General features: G+C 34.1%; 4 protein-coding genes across 15 annotated transcripts; 3 read left to right on the top strand and 1 right to left on the bottom strand.

Moving 5' to 3' along the window:
- Positions 1-76: 76 nt before the first annotated feature.
- SMC6 (Structural maintenance of chromosomes 6) lies at positions 77-15,311 on the bottom strand. Of its 3 annotated transcripts, none has more exons than XM_089596035.1 (18): positions 15,256-15,311; positions 4,924-5,091; positions 4,455-4,647; positions 4,215-4,370; positions 3,745-4,109; positions 3,542-3,672; positions 3,268-3,468; positions 3,004-3,194; positions 2,781-2,927; positions 2,524-2,708; positions 2,137-2,444; positions 1,838-2,057; positions 1,592-1,762; positions 1,339-1,526; positions 1,101-1,266; positions 708-1,019; positions 501-634; positions 77-407 (listed from the first exon to the last, which is right to left on the bottom strand). In XM_089596035.1, the coding sequence occupies exons 2-18, from the start codon at positions 5,044-5,046 to the stop codon at positions 380-382; spliced, it is 3,219 nt and encodes a 1,072-aa protein (XP_089452161.1). In that variant the 5' UTR covers positions 5,047-5,091; positions 15,256-15,311; the 3' UTR covers positions 77-379. The 3 variants fall into 3 exon arrangements, with proteins under 3 accessions (XP_089452161.1, XP_089452160.1, XP_089452159.1); XM_089596034.1 differs by lacking the exon at positions 15,256-15,311 and adding an exon at positions 7,671-7,731; XM_089596033.1 differs by lacking the exon at positions 15,256-15,311 and adding an exon at positions 5,350-5,588.
- On the top strand, positions 7,704-11,198 carry LOC106637181 (phosphoribosyl pyrophosphate synthase-associated protein 2). Of its 4 annotated transcripts, none has more exons than XM_014349887.2 (5): positions 7,704-8,123; positions 9,214-9,328; positions 9,414-9,822; positions 9,900-10,322; positions 10,536-11,198. In XM_014349887.2, exons 2-5 carry the CDS (start codon positions 9,252-9,254, stop codon positions 10,692-10,694), a joined length of 1,068 nt encoding a protein of 355 aa, XP_014205373.1. In that variant the 5' UTR covers positions 7,704-8,123; positions 9,214-9,251; the 3' UTR covers positions 10,695-11,198. The 4 variants fall into 4 exon arrangements, with proteins under 4 accessions (XP_014205373.1, XP_014205368.1, XP_014205365.1 ...); XM_014349882.2 differs by lacking the exon at positions 7,704-8,123 and adding an exon at positions 8,307-8,540; XM_014349879.2 differs by lacking the exon at positions 7,704-8,123 and adding an exon at positions 8,551-8,675.
- On the top strand, positions 11,673-14,475 carry LOC106637183 (Dynein axonemal assembly factor 5). The gene is made up of 5 exons (XM_014349888.3): positions 11,673-12,309; positions 12,386-12,625; positions 12,705-12,900; positions 12,968-14,244; positions 14,322-14,475. Exons 1-5 carry the CDS (start codon positions 11,724-11,726, stop codon positions 14,465-14,467), a joined length of 2,445 nt encoding a protein of 814 aa, XP_014205374.2. The 5' UTR covers positions 11,673-11,723; the 3' UTR covers positions 14,468-14,475.
- On the top strand, positions 14,835-18,387 carry LOC106637121 (rho GDP-dissociation inhibitor). 7 transcript variants are annotated; one of them, XM_014349782.2, is made up of 5 exons: positions 14,835-15,072; positions 16,122-16,313; positions 16,451-16,675; positions 16,832-16,840; positions 16,950-18,387. In XM_014349782.2, the coding sequence occupies exons 2-5, from the start codon at positions 16,130-16,132 to the stop codon at positions 17,147-17,149; spliced, it is 618 nt and encodes a 205-aa protein (XP_014205268.1). In that variant the 5' UTR covers positions 14,835-15,072; positions 16,122-16,129; the 3' UTR covers positions 17,150-18,387. The 7 variants fall into 7 exon arrangements, with proteins under 7 accessions (XP_014205268.1, XP_014205271.1, XP_089452162.1 ...); XM_014349785.2 differs by lacking the exon at positions 16,832-16,840 and having other exon boundaries at positions 14,839-15,007; XM_089596036.1 differs by lacking the exon at positions 16,832-16,840 and having other exon boundaries at positions 14,840-15,072.
- Positions 18,388-18,610: the final 223 nt, after the last annotated feature.

Consider the following 18,610-nt stretch of genomic DNA (forward strand, 5'->3'; position numbering starts at 1 on the left):
TGGATATTACTAATTTTCATAAAAGTATAATTTTGTGTTTAAAAAAATAATTCTGTTTATTTTTTATTTTTTCTATTATTTCATAACATTTGCAGGCTTAGTTACGCATGATAGGATGAAACAAATAAAATGTTACAAGTGTGATTTTTTTTTTTTTTTATTGAGTTTGTACTGAAAGTTTTCTTTTTTTATTATCTATTTTTTGATGAAACAAGGCACCAGATCAGGCACTCACAAACACATTGAATCTGCAGTACAAAAATAACGCATAAATTATCAAAAATAAACATCCAGGTTTTTTTTCAACATTAATCTTTGAAACACACGACAAAACTAACACTTAGAATAATTTAACTCAATACTTTTTAAAATGATTTTTTTACGATGATCTCTCTGGAGGAGCCAATCTGAAAGAATAATTCCAAAGTTCAAAAACGACTTACTAGTTGTAAAAAAAAAAAAAAAAAAAAAAAAACCGTAACATTTGACAAATAACATACCTATGAATAGTTATAGAGTTATCAGCTATAATATGCGAGGTATCTAGTGGAGTCAAAAAGGCAAACTGACTATGAGGATGATTTTGTGCATGTTGCAAGAGAATATCAAGGATCACTCGGCGATTAATTTTATCCTAAACAAATAATATACAGATTAACACGTATTAGTGCTTCTAGTATGCTTTAATTTTAAGTAACACCACTTACCATGAACACATCAAATTCGTCTAAAAAATAAAATGGTAATCTTGTACTGTCCCACAGTGCTAAAATAAAAGCTACAGTAGAGTAAGAACGTTCACCACCTGACAGGGCTTTGGCATCATGAGTTGTTCGCTTAGCATCATTTTTCGGTGTTACTTCTAGTGACAGTTCTTTTTTGTGATGATCAATTGTTATTTTTCCCTTATAATTTCTAAGAGATAAAATATTTGAGAATGACTTTTGCACTCTTTCGCTTATTTTTTTCTTCATTTCGTTGTAAAACACCTTGCGTTTTCTCAAACGATCCATATGTTTCTGAAAGCAAATAAATTTAAATAACGATTTAATGTAGTAAAATAACAATAAAACTAAAATTATTGTAAAAACGCAACTTACATCGTTGCTCCTCTGCAACTCTACAGCAAATTCACGAACGCCATAAAACATTTTTTGTTTTTCTTCAAGCTCTTTCAACAAATCATCTTTTGATCCATGTTCTCTCTCCATAGTTTCAATCATCACCTTGAGTTCTTTTGATCGATTATTCAAGTCACCAATCGATCTTAAAAATAATTAAAATTTCGTCAGTACTGTTGAATAACCCAAATTATTATAGATGACATGATAAAAATACCTTGTTGATTCCATTCGTGGACAGGTATTTTCGGCACTTTCAACCTTTGAATTAACGACTCGCTGTTGCTGTTCATGCTCACCAGCTAACTTTTGAAGGATCTGTTTGGCTTCTTCCATTCTGCGCGCTGCACCTTTATTCGATACATTAAGTCTGTTTTTTTCGTCTTTCAGTTCTTTAATGTGATCCTAGAAAATTCAAGAATATTTCCATTAAATAATGACAAGAAAGTTATGAAAAAAAGTAGCGTTACCTTAATGGGTTGTAATTTGGCATCAAGATTTAATCTAAGATCTCGCTGTACTTTGCATTCATCATTCAAAGTATTTAAATGTTTCTTCGACTCATTGAACTCTACTGCCATACGACTTTCTTCCTCCTTCTTCTCAGCAAGCCATTTGTGACATATTTCGAGTTCTGTTTTCTGAAAAGAAATGCACACCACGGTAAAATATTTCGTAACGCATGATTCTTGCATTCTATTGGCTTTATTACTTACAAATGCGTTTATGCTTTCATCATTGTATGTGTCAAGTTGATCTTTCAATTTGTCTATTTTGTTACTCAAATTTTGTTGATTCTGCTTTAGAGTTTTAACGTGAGCCAGAACTTGATTAAGCTCTTGTGCAATACCTAACTTTTTTTCACGAATACTTAAGCATTGTGATTCAGCAAGACGCAGTTCATCTTCAGCAACACCAATTTCTTCTTGCAACGACCTAACAAATGTTCGATAGTCAATAGGCAAGTATAATTTTTACAATTAAAAAAAAAAGAAAACAAAAGGAAATAACTTACTGAATAGCATCACTAGTAGACACCTGTAAGTATCTTGGTTTGGTGACACTGCCACCATAAGTCCTGTATTGAGGGTCTGGGAAAAACAAATCAGCATTCATTGTGATTGCCCGTCTAGTATTTTGTGGTACTTTTCTTGCATCTGACATCACTTCACAAGCTTCATCAGATGTTGGAATCAAAAGTATACATTCGACTTCTCTTTGATCTATCAAAGAATTAGCTATTACGGGATGAGATATTTCCATAGCATCCAAAAGATTCATATACCTCGGTGAATGAGTACAGCCTTCACTTACATTATGCACCTGCAACATAAAGAAAAAAGAATAAGTCCAGAACACACCTACACACTTTTATTTTGATTTGTTAAAAAATGTTACCGACTCTGTCAAAAAATCTACTGATGACAACTTGAGGTAGACGATCTCCTCTGAACACTTCGTTCATTATCACAGTCAAAACACGATTGTCTTGAATGTTATCCACGCAAAATAAAGTAAGTGTTCCAAATCCTAAATGATTTTCCACTGCTGGTATCCATCGTGGATCTTTGACTTTGATAAAATGGCCTGAAGTAACCAAAATGGATAATAAATTTTTAATCAAAATACGTGATATTTCAATTTAACACATGTACTAACCTAGGGGACCAACAGGCTTATGTTTAAACCTTCCCTTTTGATGCTCTTCTTCAATTCGTTTTAAAAGACGAGGCATGTTTTGCCCATAAACAGTCAAAACATCACTAGATTGCCTTTTGAAAGCAGTTAATTTCTGTCGCAATTTTGCTGAAAGAATAGTTATAAAAAATAAAAATGTTTTCTGGCTTATACATTCACAAATTGCAATTATGAAAAGACGCACTAAGATTAATTTTTTTCTGTTCAACGTCCATTGAAGCATTGTGATACTGTTGATCAAGGAGTCGTTTGTTTTCTTCAAAATGCATGAGTTCAGTTTGTTTTGTTTGCAAAGTAGCTACAACTGTTTCAAGTTCTTCTTCACACTTTTTAAGTTCTTCAGTTAATCCTTGCTTTTCGGCACCACCTCTTGCTCTAGAAAAAAAAAAGAAAAAAAATTATTTCACCAAATGATTAACTACGTTTATATATTTATAAATTTTCTTACTTTTCTAATTTTTTAATTTCGTTTGATACATCGGATATTTCATTTTCTTTTCTTTTGATGCTTTGATGAATTGCTCTCCATTTTTCTTTTTTCTGATCATGTAATTTACTAGCCTCCTTTAAACTTTGCTTAACTTCATTAAGTTTAGCTTCACTGCCAGATGCTTCAGCTTCATGTTGAGCTATTTCCTGTTTTAATACCCTGCAAAATAAGTTTTATAAAAAAATTATTACATTACACGATGAAAACTGAATTTAAAAAATCAGCTACATACTCGATTTTTTCGTTGATTTCTTGTTCTTTGGTAGCCTTTGATGACTCTAAATTTTTTAGTTTTTTCACATTGGCTTGTTGGCTTTCTATTTTAGCGTCAATATCCAATAATTTCTTTTCTTCTTGGATTGCCTGAAAATTTATACATTTACTTTACCTGTGCACATAGCCAGTTTTACTTATGAAATTCGTTAATGTACTTACTGTTGCCCACATGATTTCGTTATTGACACTATTATATTCTTCACGGGTTTCAACAAGAGAATCCAGAGCCTTAAGTTTCTTTTTAATCCGCGCTATGTCGTTTTCATTTTCAGAAAGATGCTTTCTTGCTTCCTGCAGACTCTGTTTAGTAACTTCACTCGATTCTGCAGCTTTCCTGTAGTTTTCGCCAATAACATCTAATCTAGTCGCTTTCATAAATAACTTGTACTTATCACTAGAATTAGCTGATACTAAAAAAGTTCTAGATACATCTTGATTTAATACTGAAATTGGATTATCAACTTGTATATTCAGCTGTTGAATAATGCTATCAAGCTCCTCTCTTTTAGTAGAAATTGTATCTCCTAAAAATAAAGTGTTTCGTGAAAAATATTAGCAATTGAGGTATAAATTTAAAAGATGTGTATTTTAGGAGTTGTAAAATTACCTATAAAAATGAAATTACATACCTTTCCAATTTTTGATTTTGTACCCTGATGCAGACTGTGATATTGTACGAACTATGGTAATTATATTTCCATAGTTCTCATACTTATAAGGTAATGGGCCGTCGTTTGTAACAGATATCTCAATAAGACACGAGCTTTTTCCTTTTTTGATGAACTCTATAAAAATTAGTAAAATTTGATTAAGAGTCCAGCACTTATAAAAGAATTGTACACCACTCAACGAAAATCATTAATTCTTACCCTTGATGGATGGTCCTCTGTTGGTGACTTTAGCTCTGGCGCCCAAACCAACTGTCAAAGCTGTGAGTATGGCACTTTTGCCACTGCCATTTGCGCCAACAATAAAGTTTACTCTTTGATTAAAATTCACTTCCATGGCATCATGACACATGAAGTTCTTCATGAAAACTCGTGTGATTTTCCCTGCCACAAGCTAAAATTGACAATTTTTGTAATTTTTTTTTTTTCTGTAATTTAATTTATTTTTTTTTTTTAATAAAATGTTTTTGTTTGTAGCCAGCACGATGTAAAACTTATTTTAAAAGTAAGTAATTCCATCAAATTGGTTCTTTTAGTTTTAAAAAATAGAAATCAGAATAACAATGAAATACTGAATCAAGTACACCCCAATGATCAATCCCACTCGATTTTCAATATTCGTCTTTAAAATTTCCAGAGATAAAAAAAAAATAAAAAAATAAACAATCACCGCGCCATCCTCGAGCTCTTCAAAGCTGTCGTTGACGGTTTTACGGAGGCGCTTCTGCGTAGGTGACTCGTCCTCGTTGGTCGTCTTACGCTTGGTGCCTTGACTGAGTTTTTCTGCAGCCATGTCCTCGGCTTTTGGGAAGTTTTTTCCCTTGATCACAAGTTATTCCTTAAATCAAACGAACGTTTTTCATAGCGAGTACTTTCATACAACGCGACACAAACGCCCCCGCGCTAAACGTAACGTCACAAAATTCGACACACAAAGAGGTTCGAGACTTCAGCGCCAATCGTATGGATGCAAATGCAATGCCTAGGTTATGACGCTTCCAAGCACAAGAAAAACATTTGAATTAACATCAAAAAGAGACAATTGCAAACACGATGACAACCTAAAAACGATGTGACAGGAGACAGGAGAACATACTTGTGAAGAGATTTGTTTCTGGCAAAACAAAACACTCAACGAAGCTTGCTACATTTTTCAAATCGCAAACGGGGATAAAATCCGTTTTTTTTTCCTTCCCACGAGAGTACACAAAAAAAAGACTACTCAAACTGTTTTTTTAACGAGATGTGCAGCAACACAATTGACTGGCAAGTGCAGACAAGAAACGGGCCTTGACTTGACTTGTTTTTAGAATACATAAGGCGAACCGCCATTTTTCGTTTGTTTTTTCTCTCCTACTAATGAACTGCGCGCGCACGGCCAATTTCCTGTCGAAACAAGTTTAAACTGTTTGAAGCATTACACGATTTTTGTGTAACAGCGTGACCTTGATCAGTTTTTTTTTCATGGTGCGCTGATAAGGTAAAACGCCCAATACTTGGACAGATTTTTCGAAACTAATTTTAACGCTCATATTCCGAAGTTAATGTGCAATACTTCCATATTTTTTAAATAATTACTTGTAATTAGGATGCCTTAGGATTATATAACACACAAAAAATGTTTTAAAATAGCTCTTAAATAATAGTTATCGTACATTTTAAAACATGTCAACTTATCGGAGTAGTTGGACAATCATTCTCGACTGTCGTAGTAGTTGGACAACCTTGAAAACCAAAAGTTGGACAATGCTGCAGTACTTGGACAAGTTGGAAAGCAGTACTTGGACAATACTAACTTAAACGATTTTACAGTTGTATAAATTACGATAAGGCACAAGTACTTATTAAAACTAAAGTATGTATTTAGATAAATACCTTATAACGAAAAAATGTTAACGAAGGGGATAAATAATAACAAATTTATTACGTAAAATTCGTAAGTAAAATTATTAATCTTTTTTCCAAAAATAATTTATTAAATGCAAGATAAATCCCTCAGGGTGCATTTTGATTTTCAACATTTTCAATTGTGAGGAATCGCACTTCTCCTTCTTGATTTGAATTTTCTTTAGAAGGAACTGCATCTCTTCAATAGCAAACGAATTATCCAACTCAATTAAGCTCTCACCTCGGTACTCAGTTTTTTCAATTATTCTATCAGTGAGATAGTGTAAAACCAATTTTACTGTTTTTTTTTTAATTTTGTTATTTAAGATTTATTTTTAATAAGACTATAATTTTTCTTACTTTTCTTTTTTGTTTTTGTTGTATGACCTCCACTTTTGTTCTTTTTCATTATTTTATATTTTTTTAAAAACATTTTTCCTCTTTTCAGAACCCATACTTCATCTGTATTTACAGTGAATTGGAGGTTAACTTTTAAAAATGTTGAAAAAACAATTTTCTTAAAGCGGTGCACCCCTTAACAACAAAACTGATTAGTAAAGTGTTTTTTTTCTACAAAGTACTTCACTTTTTATACACTTTTGTTTAAAAAATTCGCATAAAAGATTAACTACGTTAAAAGGTAAACAACTTTGATTGTATGTCCATGTACTGGCTACGACGTTTTTGTGCCTATGACCTGAAGTTGGACAAGAGCTCCACGTCTGTCCAACTACTACGAAATCGTGAGGTGTACTTGGACAGCTAATTTTACATTATAAAAATTTTTTTTGTCCACGATTACATTAGAAATATTGTTAATTAATGTAAAAGTTGTAAAATAATACCATACAGCATTTATACAAATGCATTGGATTAATTTTAACGAGCATTACCTATTATCAAAATCATAGAAAACGGAGAAAAATTATCGCAGTCTTATGGCGCCTACGGTGAAATTTAGAATCATTCGCATGTATTAAATGTTGCTGAAATTTTTTTAAAAATTCAAGTATATCATCAATAATAATCATAGCAATATTAATCTATTACGTTTTTTAAAATATCTCTTTTTTATTTGCTACAATGACTGATTTTCCACTGTCCAAGTATCGGTCTGAATTTCAGTTTTGTCCAAGTATTGGGCGTTTTACCTTAATGCACGAATTTTTTTTAGATAAGATATAGCACAAAGTTATTAAATGCCTTGTTAATAATTAAAGTTTTCATTGTAAATAGCGTCTACAGAATCAGCTGATTGTTAACAGTGAGTGTTTCAAGTTTGAATCGAGAGAAAAATTTCTAGACACTAGCTGTTATTATCAAAATTGCCAATACTCTATAATGTGCACAAGTATATATATCCGATAACTAACTAAAAATTCAAGAGCTTGTCAAGCTTTTTTTACGATATCAAATCGCTTCTTAGAAACGCAAAAAATGCAAAATAAGAGTGTTTGGCTCACCATACCTAAGTTAAGAGGCAACAGATCAACAACAGGAAAGTAAAATATTTTTTCTCGTATTAAGTACCAATTAATAGGACCCTTGCAAATACGATGACTTGGGTTAAAACTGCAGGTACACTGCCGTGGTCTGCATCCACCAACGTCCAACAAGCACTTGTCAAGTGTCAACCATCAATTGTCATCTTGTCGACTGTGCACTATACATACATGTACTGTACGTACATGTATAATGCAAATTACATTTATTTGAAAAGGTAAAGATGATACTTAATCAAATGAAAAACAAAAAAGTTTTTAAAAAACAACCGGCCGGCGATTGGGTGGTGGGTGGATGGTGTGCTGCATTTAAGGAACATTGTATGTAAATACTTATACATATGTGTACTTGGTACAATAAACCTGCAGCATGCGCCTAAAAATACGCAACAACTGCCAATGAGTATATTTTACACGCAGCCCGCTTTTTAATTAAATCTGCCAATTTTTTGTCATCCATCCCATATTTCGTATCTCTAGGGTGAGTAACGTCTGTTATATGTTATATACATGTCAAAATATTTTTTAGTTTAATCTAGATGTAAACATGATAAAGATAAAGTTTTTTAAACAATTTTCCAAGTAGGTATTCACAAATCAATGCACCAACTTTTATTTATACATTTTTTTTTTTTTTACTTGAAGAGATTATGATGATTTATAATCCTGTAATCAGTAAAAGTAAATCTGTAGCATTATTAGATTATTACTATGACAACATACCATTTATATTAACTAACAAACCAAACATACACTGCAATGGTATGGAAGACGTGAACCAGAAATTAGTAGGGGGTGAGAGCGCCCTAAATTTTAGTTTAGTACACTAAACGAAACAGCTGTTTTCTCTCAGTTAATCAGTTTCCTCCGCAACGGCGACGACGACGCGCGCACAGAGGTAAATAAAGTTGAGGAGTTGATCAGTTGAGTTACTTAATTCTTATCAGGGAAAGAATAAAAGAGGAAGCTAAAAATCAAGTCGAGGGCTAGCTTTATTTTTTTTTTCAACGTGAAAGAATATTTAACAACATAGGTAAGGACAAATGTAATTTGCGCTTACCTAATGTGTGTACACACGAGAATAGTTTGCAACTTTGCAAGGTTGATTTCAAAGCCATAACTGTAGTGCTGCTGCTGGCCATATTTATTTACACTTTGTGTGATATGCTGAGAAGTACATTTCCCAACATCTTCACTTACTTTCATCCATTTACTTACTACAAGCCTGCATACAAAGTTAGTTTTTACCTCTTATTTATATTATTACATATAACACGTGTATGCGTGTAACTCGTGACGCAAAAGTCTCTCAAAAGCCGTGCTATGCACAATCATGCACACACACTGTATAATTGAATCGGCCTGCCTTACATTTTTTTCTTCGAGTTAAACGTTATGTAAATGTATAAATATTGGTGGGGCTTCAAGCTTCAGCTATATAATAGCTTGTAGGTGGTTAAGTATACCTTGATTAAGTGGCCTTTAAGTATTATTTGCACACTTATTTTGTTGATTTTTTTTTTTTTAATTAATAGAGGATATTGATATGCAACTGTTTTCTGTGTTTTCAGGTTTTTTGTGAGTATATAATCAGTTGTAAAGCATCAGTATGGATAGGCCAATATCAGCGGATATTGTAATAATTGCTGGAAATTCTCACCCTGAACTAGCTAATTTAATTGCTGAGTAAGAATATATTTTACTTTAGTTCATATAAATCATGAGGCTTTGTTAACTTAATAATTGTTCGACCTTGTTTTCCTCATTACAGTCGCTTAGGAGTGAAGAATGGAGGCTGTGCAGTGTATTATAAAACAAACAGAGAAACGATGGTCGAAATTGGCGATTCCGTCAGAGGCAAGGACGTTTACATTGTACAAACCGGTACTAAAGATGTGAACAATAACATAATGGAGCTCCTAATTATGGCTTATGCCTGTAAAACTTCTTCGGCCAAAAGCATCGTTGGCGTCATTCCATATCTTCCTTATTCAAAACAGTGCAAAATGCGCAAAAGAGGCTGTATCGTTTCAAAGCTATTGGCTAAAATGATGTGCAAAAGTGGTCTGACCCACATAATCACCATGGATCTTCATCAGAAAGAAATTCAAGGATTCTTTGACTGTCCTGTGGATAACTTGAGGGCCAGTCCCTTTCTACTTCAATATGTACAAGAATCGGTTAGTATTATGCGTAAAAAGAATGATATGTCTCATAAAAATTCAGCTCAAAAAGCATAACAAAACATAAACATCAGATTCCAGACTTTCGTAACTCAGTTATAGTTGCGCGAAATCCAGGGAGCGCAAAAAAAGCAACAAGTTATGCAGAGCGTCTTCGTCTTGGAATAGCCGTTATTCACGGTGAGCAGCGTGAATCTGAATCAGACATGAATGATGGACGCTATTCGCCACCTACTCTGTCATCCCTGAGGACAATGCAAGTCGGTGTTGGCGTGCCAGTACATCCGGCCAAGGAAAAACCACCAATAAATGTAGTTGGCGATGTCGCAGGGCGCATAGCCATCATGGTCGATGACATGGTCGACGACGTACAGTCTTTCGTTGCTGCAGCCGAGGTGCTTAAAGAACGTGGAGCTTACAAGATTTACGTGCTTGCGACTCACGGATTACTCAGCTCAGATGCACCCAGGCTTATTGAAGAGTCCTCCATCGATGAGGTACACAATGTCTTGGCAGTATTCCTATATATATATATATATATATATTTTTTGTTATAAAGTAAAATTAAAATATTTGTCTCATTGGCAATATCCCGTGTTCTCAAATCACTTTGATTTAACATGCAATATACCTCTTTAAGTCATGTAATTAAACTCTAATTTAATGATCATTTAGTGGGTTAATAATGAATACTTTGTTTCTAACTTTAGGTTGTTGTCGCCAACACAATTCCACATGAACTCCAAAAAATGCAATGTCACAAGATAAAAACCGTAGACATAAGTATTCTGCTGGCAGAAGCAATACGTCGCATACACAACAAGGAGTCGATGTCATATTTATTCAAAAACGTTACTCTAGAGGACTGAATGTTTTTCAGAGTGGGAAGTCAACGATACCTGAATACATATGTATATCATATATGCTCACTGACGATGAGCCCATCTTTTAGCGAGACACAAAAACGGAGATAGAGAAAAATATTCTATTTACTCACACAAATTCACACGTAAATATTACCACGTTAGAGCATGATTCAATTCTATAATTTTATATGATATTTTTGTATGTATTTAACCAAAGTGTGATATTAAAATGCAACCACCAAATGCGTGATACAAAAAGGTCACACGAGAACGACTTCTATTCCAAAAGGAAGCAGTTTTTAAATCATGTGTATTTTGCCAGTTAATAGCATTTTTATTTTTGAATAGATATTTAAGACTAAAAATTTTTTTTTTTTCGTCAGCACAATGATTCTTTTCGTTAGTTTTATCGATTTATTTAAAATTGTATTTTAATTGTGCATTGCTTATCTTTTTGGAGAGCAGAAAGCGAATATATTTGTTTTTTACTACTTACAATCGATTTTTTGGATTAAGTTTTTTAATTTTTAAAAATTTTTTTTTATTTATATACTAGTAGCTAGTTCTACGAACTGTAATTATCTTAATGTATAGATCGCACATGACGATTGAATTATAATAAAATAGTGATCATATTAAATTGAGTCAAATTCTATGTTTGCCTTGTGAATTCATGCAAAGCTCGTATCATTTTGACCAAAAATATTTGTTTGAAAGTTCTTTGACGTTTTCACTCATCAAATTTTATAGAATCATAGCTAACAAACAGATACTCGTGAAAAGCCGAATGTTGTCATAGCAACATTAAATCTTGTTTACTCACCAGGTACACCAGATACCATATAATGTATATGTTTGATGGCGTTCATTAAGTTGTTAGTGCATTGTACCCCGTAGTATACTACAATTAAGGTAAGCATGACCTGGTTCGAAGAGTCTCATCAAATTTGCTTGTCTCTACAATCAGAGGATAAGTTTAAGAGGAAACAAGTGCTCAATGATATTTTGCAACATGTCGAGTCGATCGAAACTATGGACCAACAAGATTCGTTACAGTTGTGGGAAACATTTCACAGACCCATTGTTCGTACTCTACACGATCAAATGGAGGCTTGCAGAGACTTGGCACTCAAGATTTTAAAAAAGTTCATCCTGCACTTGCCGTGTTCTGACAAGAATATAGTGTACGTGATACCTATTATCACGAAACGCTTGGGACCGCAAGAGTTGATCGAAACGTCTGAAGAAGTGAGACTGAAGTGTATCATCTTATTGCGAGCTATCGTAGATAAGTATCAAGACAAACTGACGGCTTATTTTGAAGATTTGGTGGCAATTTTGACGAGAACTGTCACTGACAAGTATCCGGAAGTCAAGCAGGAAAGTTGCGAGTGTATCTGCGAAGTCGCTAAAGCTCTGCCTAACGATTTTAATAAACGTTCGGAGGTTTTCGTTAGGCCGATATTAAGTAACGTGGCTCATCAGCACCACAAGGTGCGGATAACTACTATCAAAACGATTGGCGTAGTGTTGATTTACGGCAATGGCAAACTGATGGAAATCGTGGCAGGACCAATGGCCGAGAGATTGTTTGACCAGTCGGGTACCGTTAGAACAAGTATTGTCATTTTCATTTAACTCGAACAAGAAATATTTATTTACCAAATAACACAAAACAACATCGATTTTTTTAGCTGTCATCGATGTGGCTGGAATGTGGATGATGGAGCTGAAAGACAGGTACAGCTATTGGTACAAATTACTGCCTCTGTTACTCACAGGCATGAACGATGTAATCGCGGATATTCGTGACAAGGCATCGAAACTATGGATGGCCGTCGGTGAAAAATATATCACAGAGAACGAATCCGACAAAAAATTCAAAGAGAAATTGGATTTTCTTCCCGAGTATCTGGCTCATTATCCCGCCAATAGTGAGCATTTTTCCCTCGACGTATTTTGAGCACGATATTATTATTGTATAATTACTCAAAATTACTATCAACATTACAGTTGTCAGACCAAATTTAGGATGCCGTACAATAGTCCAACAAAATTTGTGCAAGCTTATACCAGCCTTGTCTCGAGAACTTGGTGACTGGCTAAGTGACATAAAAGTTCGAGCTGCTCAGTTACTCTGCATTCTCGTACTCAACGTCGAAGAGGAAATAACAAATTACTTGAAAAAGTTACTTCCAGCCATGTATCGGTATGGACGACGCCCGTTTAATTAATTGAAAAGCTACATGCATTTGAAATATTCTTTATTTTTTTAGAGCTTGCGTCGACGAGGACAACAGGGTCGTAGAAAATGTTGAGCTCGCTGCCGAATACATGGCGTACTTTGTCCCTGCCAATGTCTTGCTCGACCATTTGATGTCGGATCTCTGTGGAATTCCTACCAAGGGCCAGTTGAAGGTGTTTGCTGGCATATTGCGGGGCTGCACGAGAAAAGAGCTCGTCGTCGAACTACCCAGAATCGCCAAGTTTTTAAAAGAGAGTGAAATATGCTTGAATCGTAAGCTACATTATCAATTAGATGTGCTCAACTGCTGTCAGTCGCTACTCGATGTCTGCAAGGAGGACTGTTCCACGATATCCGAGGCCTTGTTCGTGACGATCTTTACCGTCCTTGCCCTGTCGTTGGACATACTCGTCTCAGACAAGGCCAAGAAATTACTGGAACTTCTTTCAAAAACTGAAGGCTTAGATCACTCGAATGAGCTCTACGAGAAGTACATCAAGGTCGTTTTAACGTCAATTCAAGCAGAACCCGAACTATGGAACACTAGCTCTCACGAGTTTTTAATTTTTCAAGCCTGCTTAACTCACGCGAGATCGGCATCGTGTGCCAACTTGAAACTGGTTCATCCTATTTTCGAAAAAACCACTTCAGGCGAAGCTGATCCAAAACTGCGGTTGAAGCAATATATTCTTCTGTCAGAGTACTTTCAACACTGGGACAGGCCAAGTGAAGACGGAGATACGAAGGCTTTTGTCGATTTTGCAAGCTTAATGCTCGAAAAAGTTATTTTTCCTGGATTAAAATGGGCTGCTGGCAGAACAGCCGAGGCAACGCGTACTGCATCCGTGTGCTGTCTTTGTACCCTGCTGAACAAAATTGTGGGCAATTGTAAAGATAATGGTACTGAGGGTGATCAAAAGTCGAAGCTCCAGTCATCTATAACAGTAGAGCATTTTGGCTGGCTGTTTGACAGGGTTCATCCGATTCTCGTTAATCTGATTGAAGATGATTCGCACAAAACGAGACTTTACACACTTCAAGCCATTTGTCTTGTGATGAACATTGGACAAGAATTGTCTTACATTAAAGAAGAGCACATTCACCAAATGAATCCTGACATACTGACTCGTCTGGAGGATAAACACGATGACGTTCGTCTTGCGGCCGTTGAAGCGATGAAGGAGATTTGGAAAGTCTTGCCAAAAGATTACGATCTTTCATTTTATTACGTTCACATAGAATACGCCTACTCGAAGATGCTGACGCATTTGGATGATCCGGGAATAAAATTTCAAATGCAAACCTTTGGTAATTTATTCGTTTTAATTTATAGTTCGACATCGATGAATGAAATTTCAAAGGCTGTTTTTTTTTTTAAATTTCAGATTGCTTGATGGATCTTATGAAAGTGCATCCAGAACTGTTGATTGAAAAAGTTCAAGAATCTCGAGACAAGTTCATCAATCAGAAAGCTTTGGACAAATTGGTTGAAGCTGCTCAAAATCACTTAAAAAATAAGATAACACAGTAATTTTTTTTTTTTTTTTTTTTTTTTATAAAATATTTAGCCCTAGTACAACTATTTTATTGTACAAGTCAATGGAGCTATCGTAACTTGGAAATACTTTTCAATGTCACGTAAGAGCTCTCTCTCTCTCAAGATCCTATTACTTAAGACTGAAATCCAATTTAAACGGAACAAATAATCAACTGTCATTTGAAAATAATAAAAAGTGAATTTGAATAACGTAGAATTTTGTAACCAGTTCCATAATTAATTGATTAAGTTTGATGGTTTTATGAGGGTAAAAAAATATGATACACACGGCAAACGATCGATTTTAGTCTTTTAAAAAGACACGCGTGTGTGGTTCTCTCTCTCTGTACTATCGTGTGCTATATATATTTCTCTCTTTCTTTGTCGCCATATTGTTCGCGCGCGCTTTAATCCGTTAAAAAAAAGGCAGAAAGAAAAGATAAGAGAAGCAGAGGAAGAGATACCGTATACTTAGTACTATCTACTATCCGTAAAAGAAAGGCCGTGAGAGGTGCCGGGCATCAATCGTGCAGTGTGCGTATACCTACATTATTTATATGAATTCGAGCGTGTGATACGAATAATCGAAGATAAGTGAAGTAAGTATATTGACCTAACAAGTACCTATAAACAGAGAAATTGAAACTGCAGGGAAAGCAATGAAGTACAATAGCGAGAGCAGCTAAGTTGATGGTGATTTGGTGATAGTTATGCTTGCAGTGCTTGCACTGCAGTACTGCACAAGTATAGTTGTTGATTAATACATCGATAGTTATACTTACAATGAACGAAACAAAATTGTGTGAATTATTGGTGACGTGAATAGTTAACACTTGATTCATTGTCAAGTGCAAAGGTAGGCAGGTATAACAGGAACTGTGAGGACTTTTGGAGGTAAAACATCACTGTGACTACTGTGACATGACTGATAGACTGACTTACTTTTATAGTAGACTTATGACTGAAGCTCAAATGCCAAGAAGCCAATTTGGGAGCAAGTACTGATAGTTATCACCCACTCGTCTGCGTCCATTATATTAAGTTGCACGAGAAGTTGCATATACGTGTAATCTGCTCAAGCGCTCGTTTATTAATTTACTGATATCGTGTCATTCGAAATAATGAAGCTTTTCCCTTTTCTTTTATTGCTTGTTCGATTATTTGGTCGCGAATTGAAGCTTCTTCTCTGTCTATACCATACATGTATACTTACATACAAGGGCATTCTCGAGAAGGGGTCTGTTAGTTAAAGTAATAAGTCATCTGCTTGTTTAGCTTACTTAGCTCAACCCGTTGTTTCTTTTTTCATCTTTTCTTTTTTACTCTCCTTTTTGGAGCTTGAACAAAGCTGTCATACCCCCTGGAAAGTTTGGTAAAGAAATGGCTAATGCAACTCTCTACATGATTACTTTTGAACTGAATTTTCGGGCATATTGTATACATTTCATTTGTAAAAAAATGCACTTTTGAAGACATGCAAGTCAATCGTGCATTGTTGAAACTTTTGCTTTTTAATGACCCAGTAATTAAAAGTTCATGAAATTGTGATAAGGAACTATGTTTGCTGTCGTTGTCTGTATTGCAGCAATTTATTATAATAGGTGACGTATCCAACATTTCTTTTCAAAAAAGAATATCTTATTTCTAGATCCAAAAATGACTGAGCCAAAACTGGACCACGTTGATTCTGTGGATGATGAGTTGGAAATTGACTCAAACTACAAGCCCCCACCAGAAAAGACCATTGAGCAAATTCTTGAAGCTGATAAAGAAGACGAGAGCTTGAGAAAATACAAGGAGACTCTGCTTGGTGAAGCTAAAGCTGGTGGTGTGATAGTTGGTAAATTATATTTGGCAATCATACACCTTTGTACTTTGACAAACACTCTTTTTTGTTTTTCCAAAGCGTCTTACACTGTCTTGCTGTTTCCGTTTGTTTCTAAAATTGATTCTTTTTTTTTTTCTCATTTTTTTTAGAACCCAATGATCCCCGAAAAGTGATTGTTAAAAAATTAGCACTGTGTGTAGCAGATCGACCAGACATGGAGTTGGATTTAACTGGTGACATTTCACAACTCAAAAAACAAACATTTGTCATTAAAGAAGGCGTCAGCTACAAAATTAGAATTGATTTTGTAGTACAAAGAGAAATAGTTCATGGTTTGAAATATGTCCAAAAAACTTTCCGTCTTGGTGTTCCAGGTAAGATGATTATTAATTTTATATCCAATGTAAAATATCGTATAGCAAAAAATGCGTTACAATTAGTGAACAGATAGTAATTACATTTCTAACAATTTAATACAAATGTCATTTTATTTTTAATTAATTGCTGTCGTGGAAAATTAAATATTTTAGGGGTAACAGGTAATTTATGAAGTGTATATACATCATAGAAATCATATAGCATTGACCAATTGCCATTAGAATTAATGCATTTATATGTATTTATTAATGGTAAATATTTATTCCTCAGTCGACAAAATGACGCACATGGTCGGCTCCTATCCTCCCAAGATGGAGCTCCATTCTTACACAACACCAGCTGAGGATGCGCCCTCAGGTATAATGGCTCGTGGCTCTTATACTGTGAGTTCACTTTTCACGGATGATGACAAACATGAGCATCTCAAATGGGAGTGGTCATTCGACATTAAAAAAGATTGGAAAGAATAGGTGCCAATCACACTTCTTGTCTCGGCTCATGTATGAGAATGAGGAAAGAAAACACGTCAAGACGGAGCAATTCTCTCATTGTCGTACGTTTTTTTTTTTTTTTTTTTTTTTTTCAACTAGTAATCATCACATATTTTATAAATACGAGATTACTTGATAAAAGACATTTAATTCGCGGATGCCAAACGCATTTTACTTTTTACTTTTTATGTAATGAATTTTGATTGCTTGTGAGCATTGATGAAGAATCTAATGCCATAATGAATTTCCATTATTGCTTATGAGGGCGCTAATGATGTTCAAATAAGTACTTTATTTTCTTTATTCAATCATTTATGTAATTTGTTGATACATTGCGTTAAGTGAATGTGTGTTCTTTTTTGCAAGACACGTATAAAATATTGTTACTAAAAATGCATTAAATAGTTGTGTAATATTATTTATTAACTGCATTTTTGACAAGTGCTATAAACACTTAAAGTATTAAGAGATGAAAATCCTAGTAAGGAATTTTATGCTAAATTTAAACCTAAAGAGAGTTAACTGCACAACGAATGGCCTGTTAGTTACATATTGTTGTTAACACTTATTAACAAAGTTGTAGACTTTTTCAAAAATTTAATAGTAACAAAATGTCAATTGTAGTGTAAGAAAAGTGCAATACAACGACCCACTATACAACGAAACAATCTCCCATTCATACAACGAAAATTCACTTCAAAAGCAATAAAAAAACTGTATAGATTGGTGACTATTTTTGAGACTATCTATAAAATCGAGTGCGAGTACGATATTTTTTTTAGCATATATTTATATTGTAGATTCAAAGAAAAATAGGTACCAACGTTGTGTACTTTCTTAGCAGGCTGCACTTTTGTAAAAAGACATTTTACACAGACTACACGATTTAGATAAAAGAATACAGACACACATACACGTAAAATACTCGTAGTACAAAAATAATATTTTTGCACTGACCTTAATGCAATGCGCGTCAAGGAAAAAGGTGTCGGAAAGATAATAACTACATGTATTAAGTACACACTTTTTTGAACATATGTTTTTAAAGAATGCAAATATGAAGAGTTACGTATGATAGAAGATTTAATTGATTATAGATGACGTAAAGTTACATAAAGTTAAAAAAAAAAAAAAGAAAATTAGTTTGTAGATACAGCTAACAAACAGTATATTATGTATAGTGAATTGCTTAAATAATAAAATCGATTTGAATAAATCATACTTGTGTACATTTTTTTAGGAACAAATTTCGTATTGCAATATGACACAAACTCAAAAATATGGACAAAGTAATTTATATGAGTTTTTGTATAAAGTTCAATTTATACAAATAAGTTGGTAAATATAGGCACACATGATTAATATTTAAACATTTTAAGCTGTATAAATATATAACATAGATTCCAAATATGCATTATTACCGCTGGAATATGCTAACAA

Source organism: Copidosoma floridanum, unplaced genomic scaffold (genome assembly GCF_036245765.1).
Source record: "Copidosoma floridanum isolate Cflo_tuat_1 unplaced genomic scaffold, Cflo_Japanese_pri ptg000029l, whole genome shotgun sequence".
In the NCBI taxonomy this organism is placed as follows: Eukaryota; Metazoa; Arthropoda; class Insecta; order Hymenoptera; family Encyrtidae; genus Copidosoma; species Copidosoma floridanum.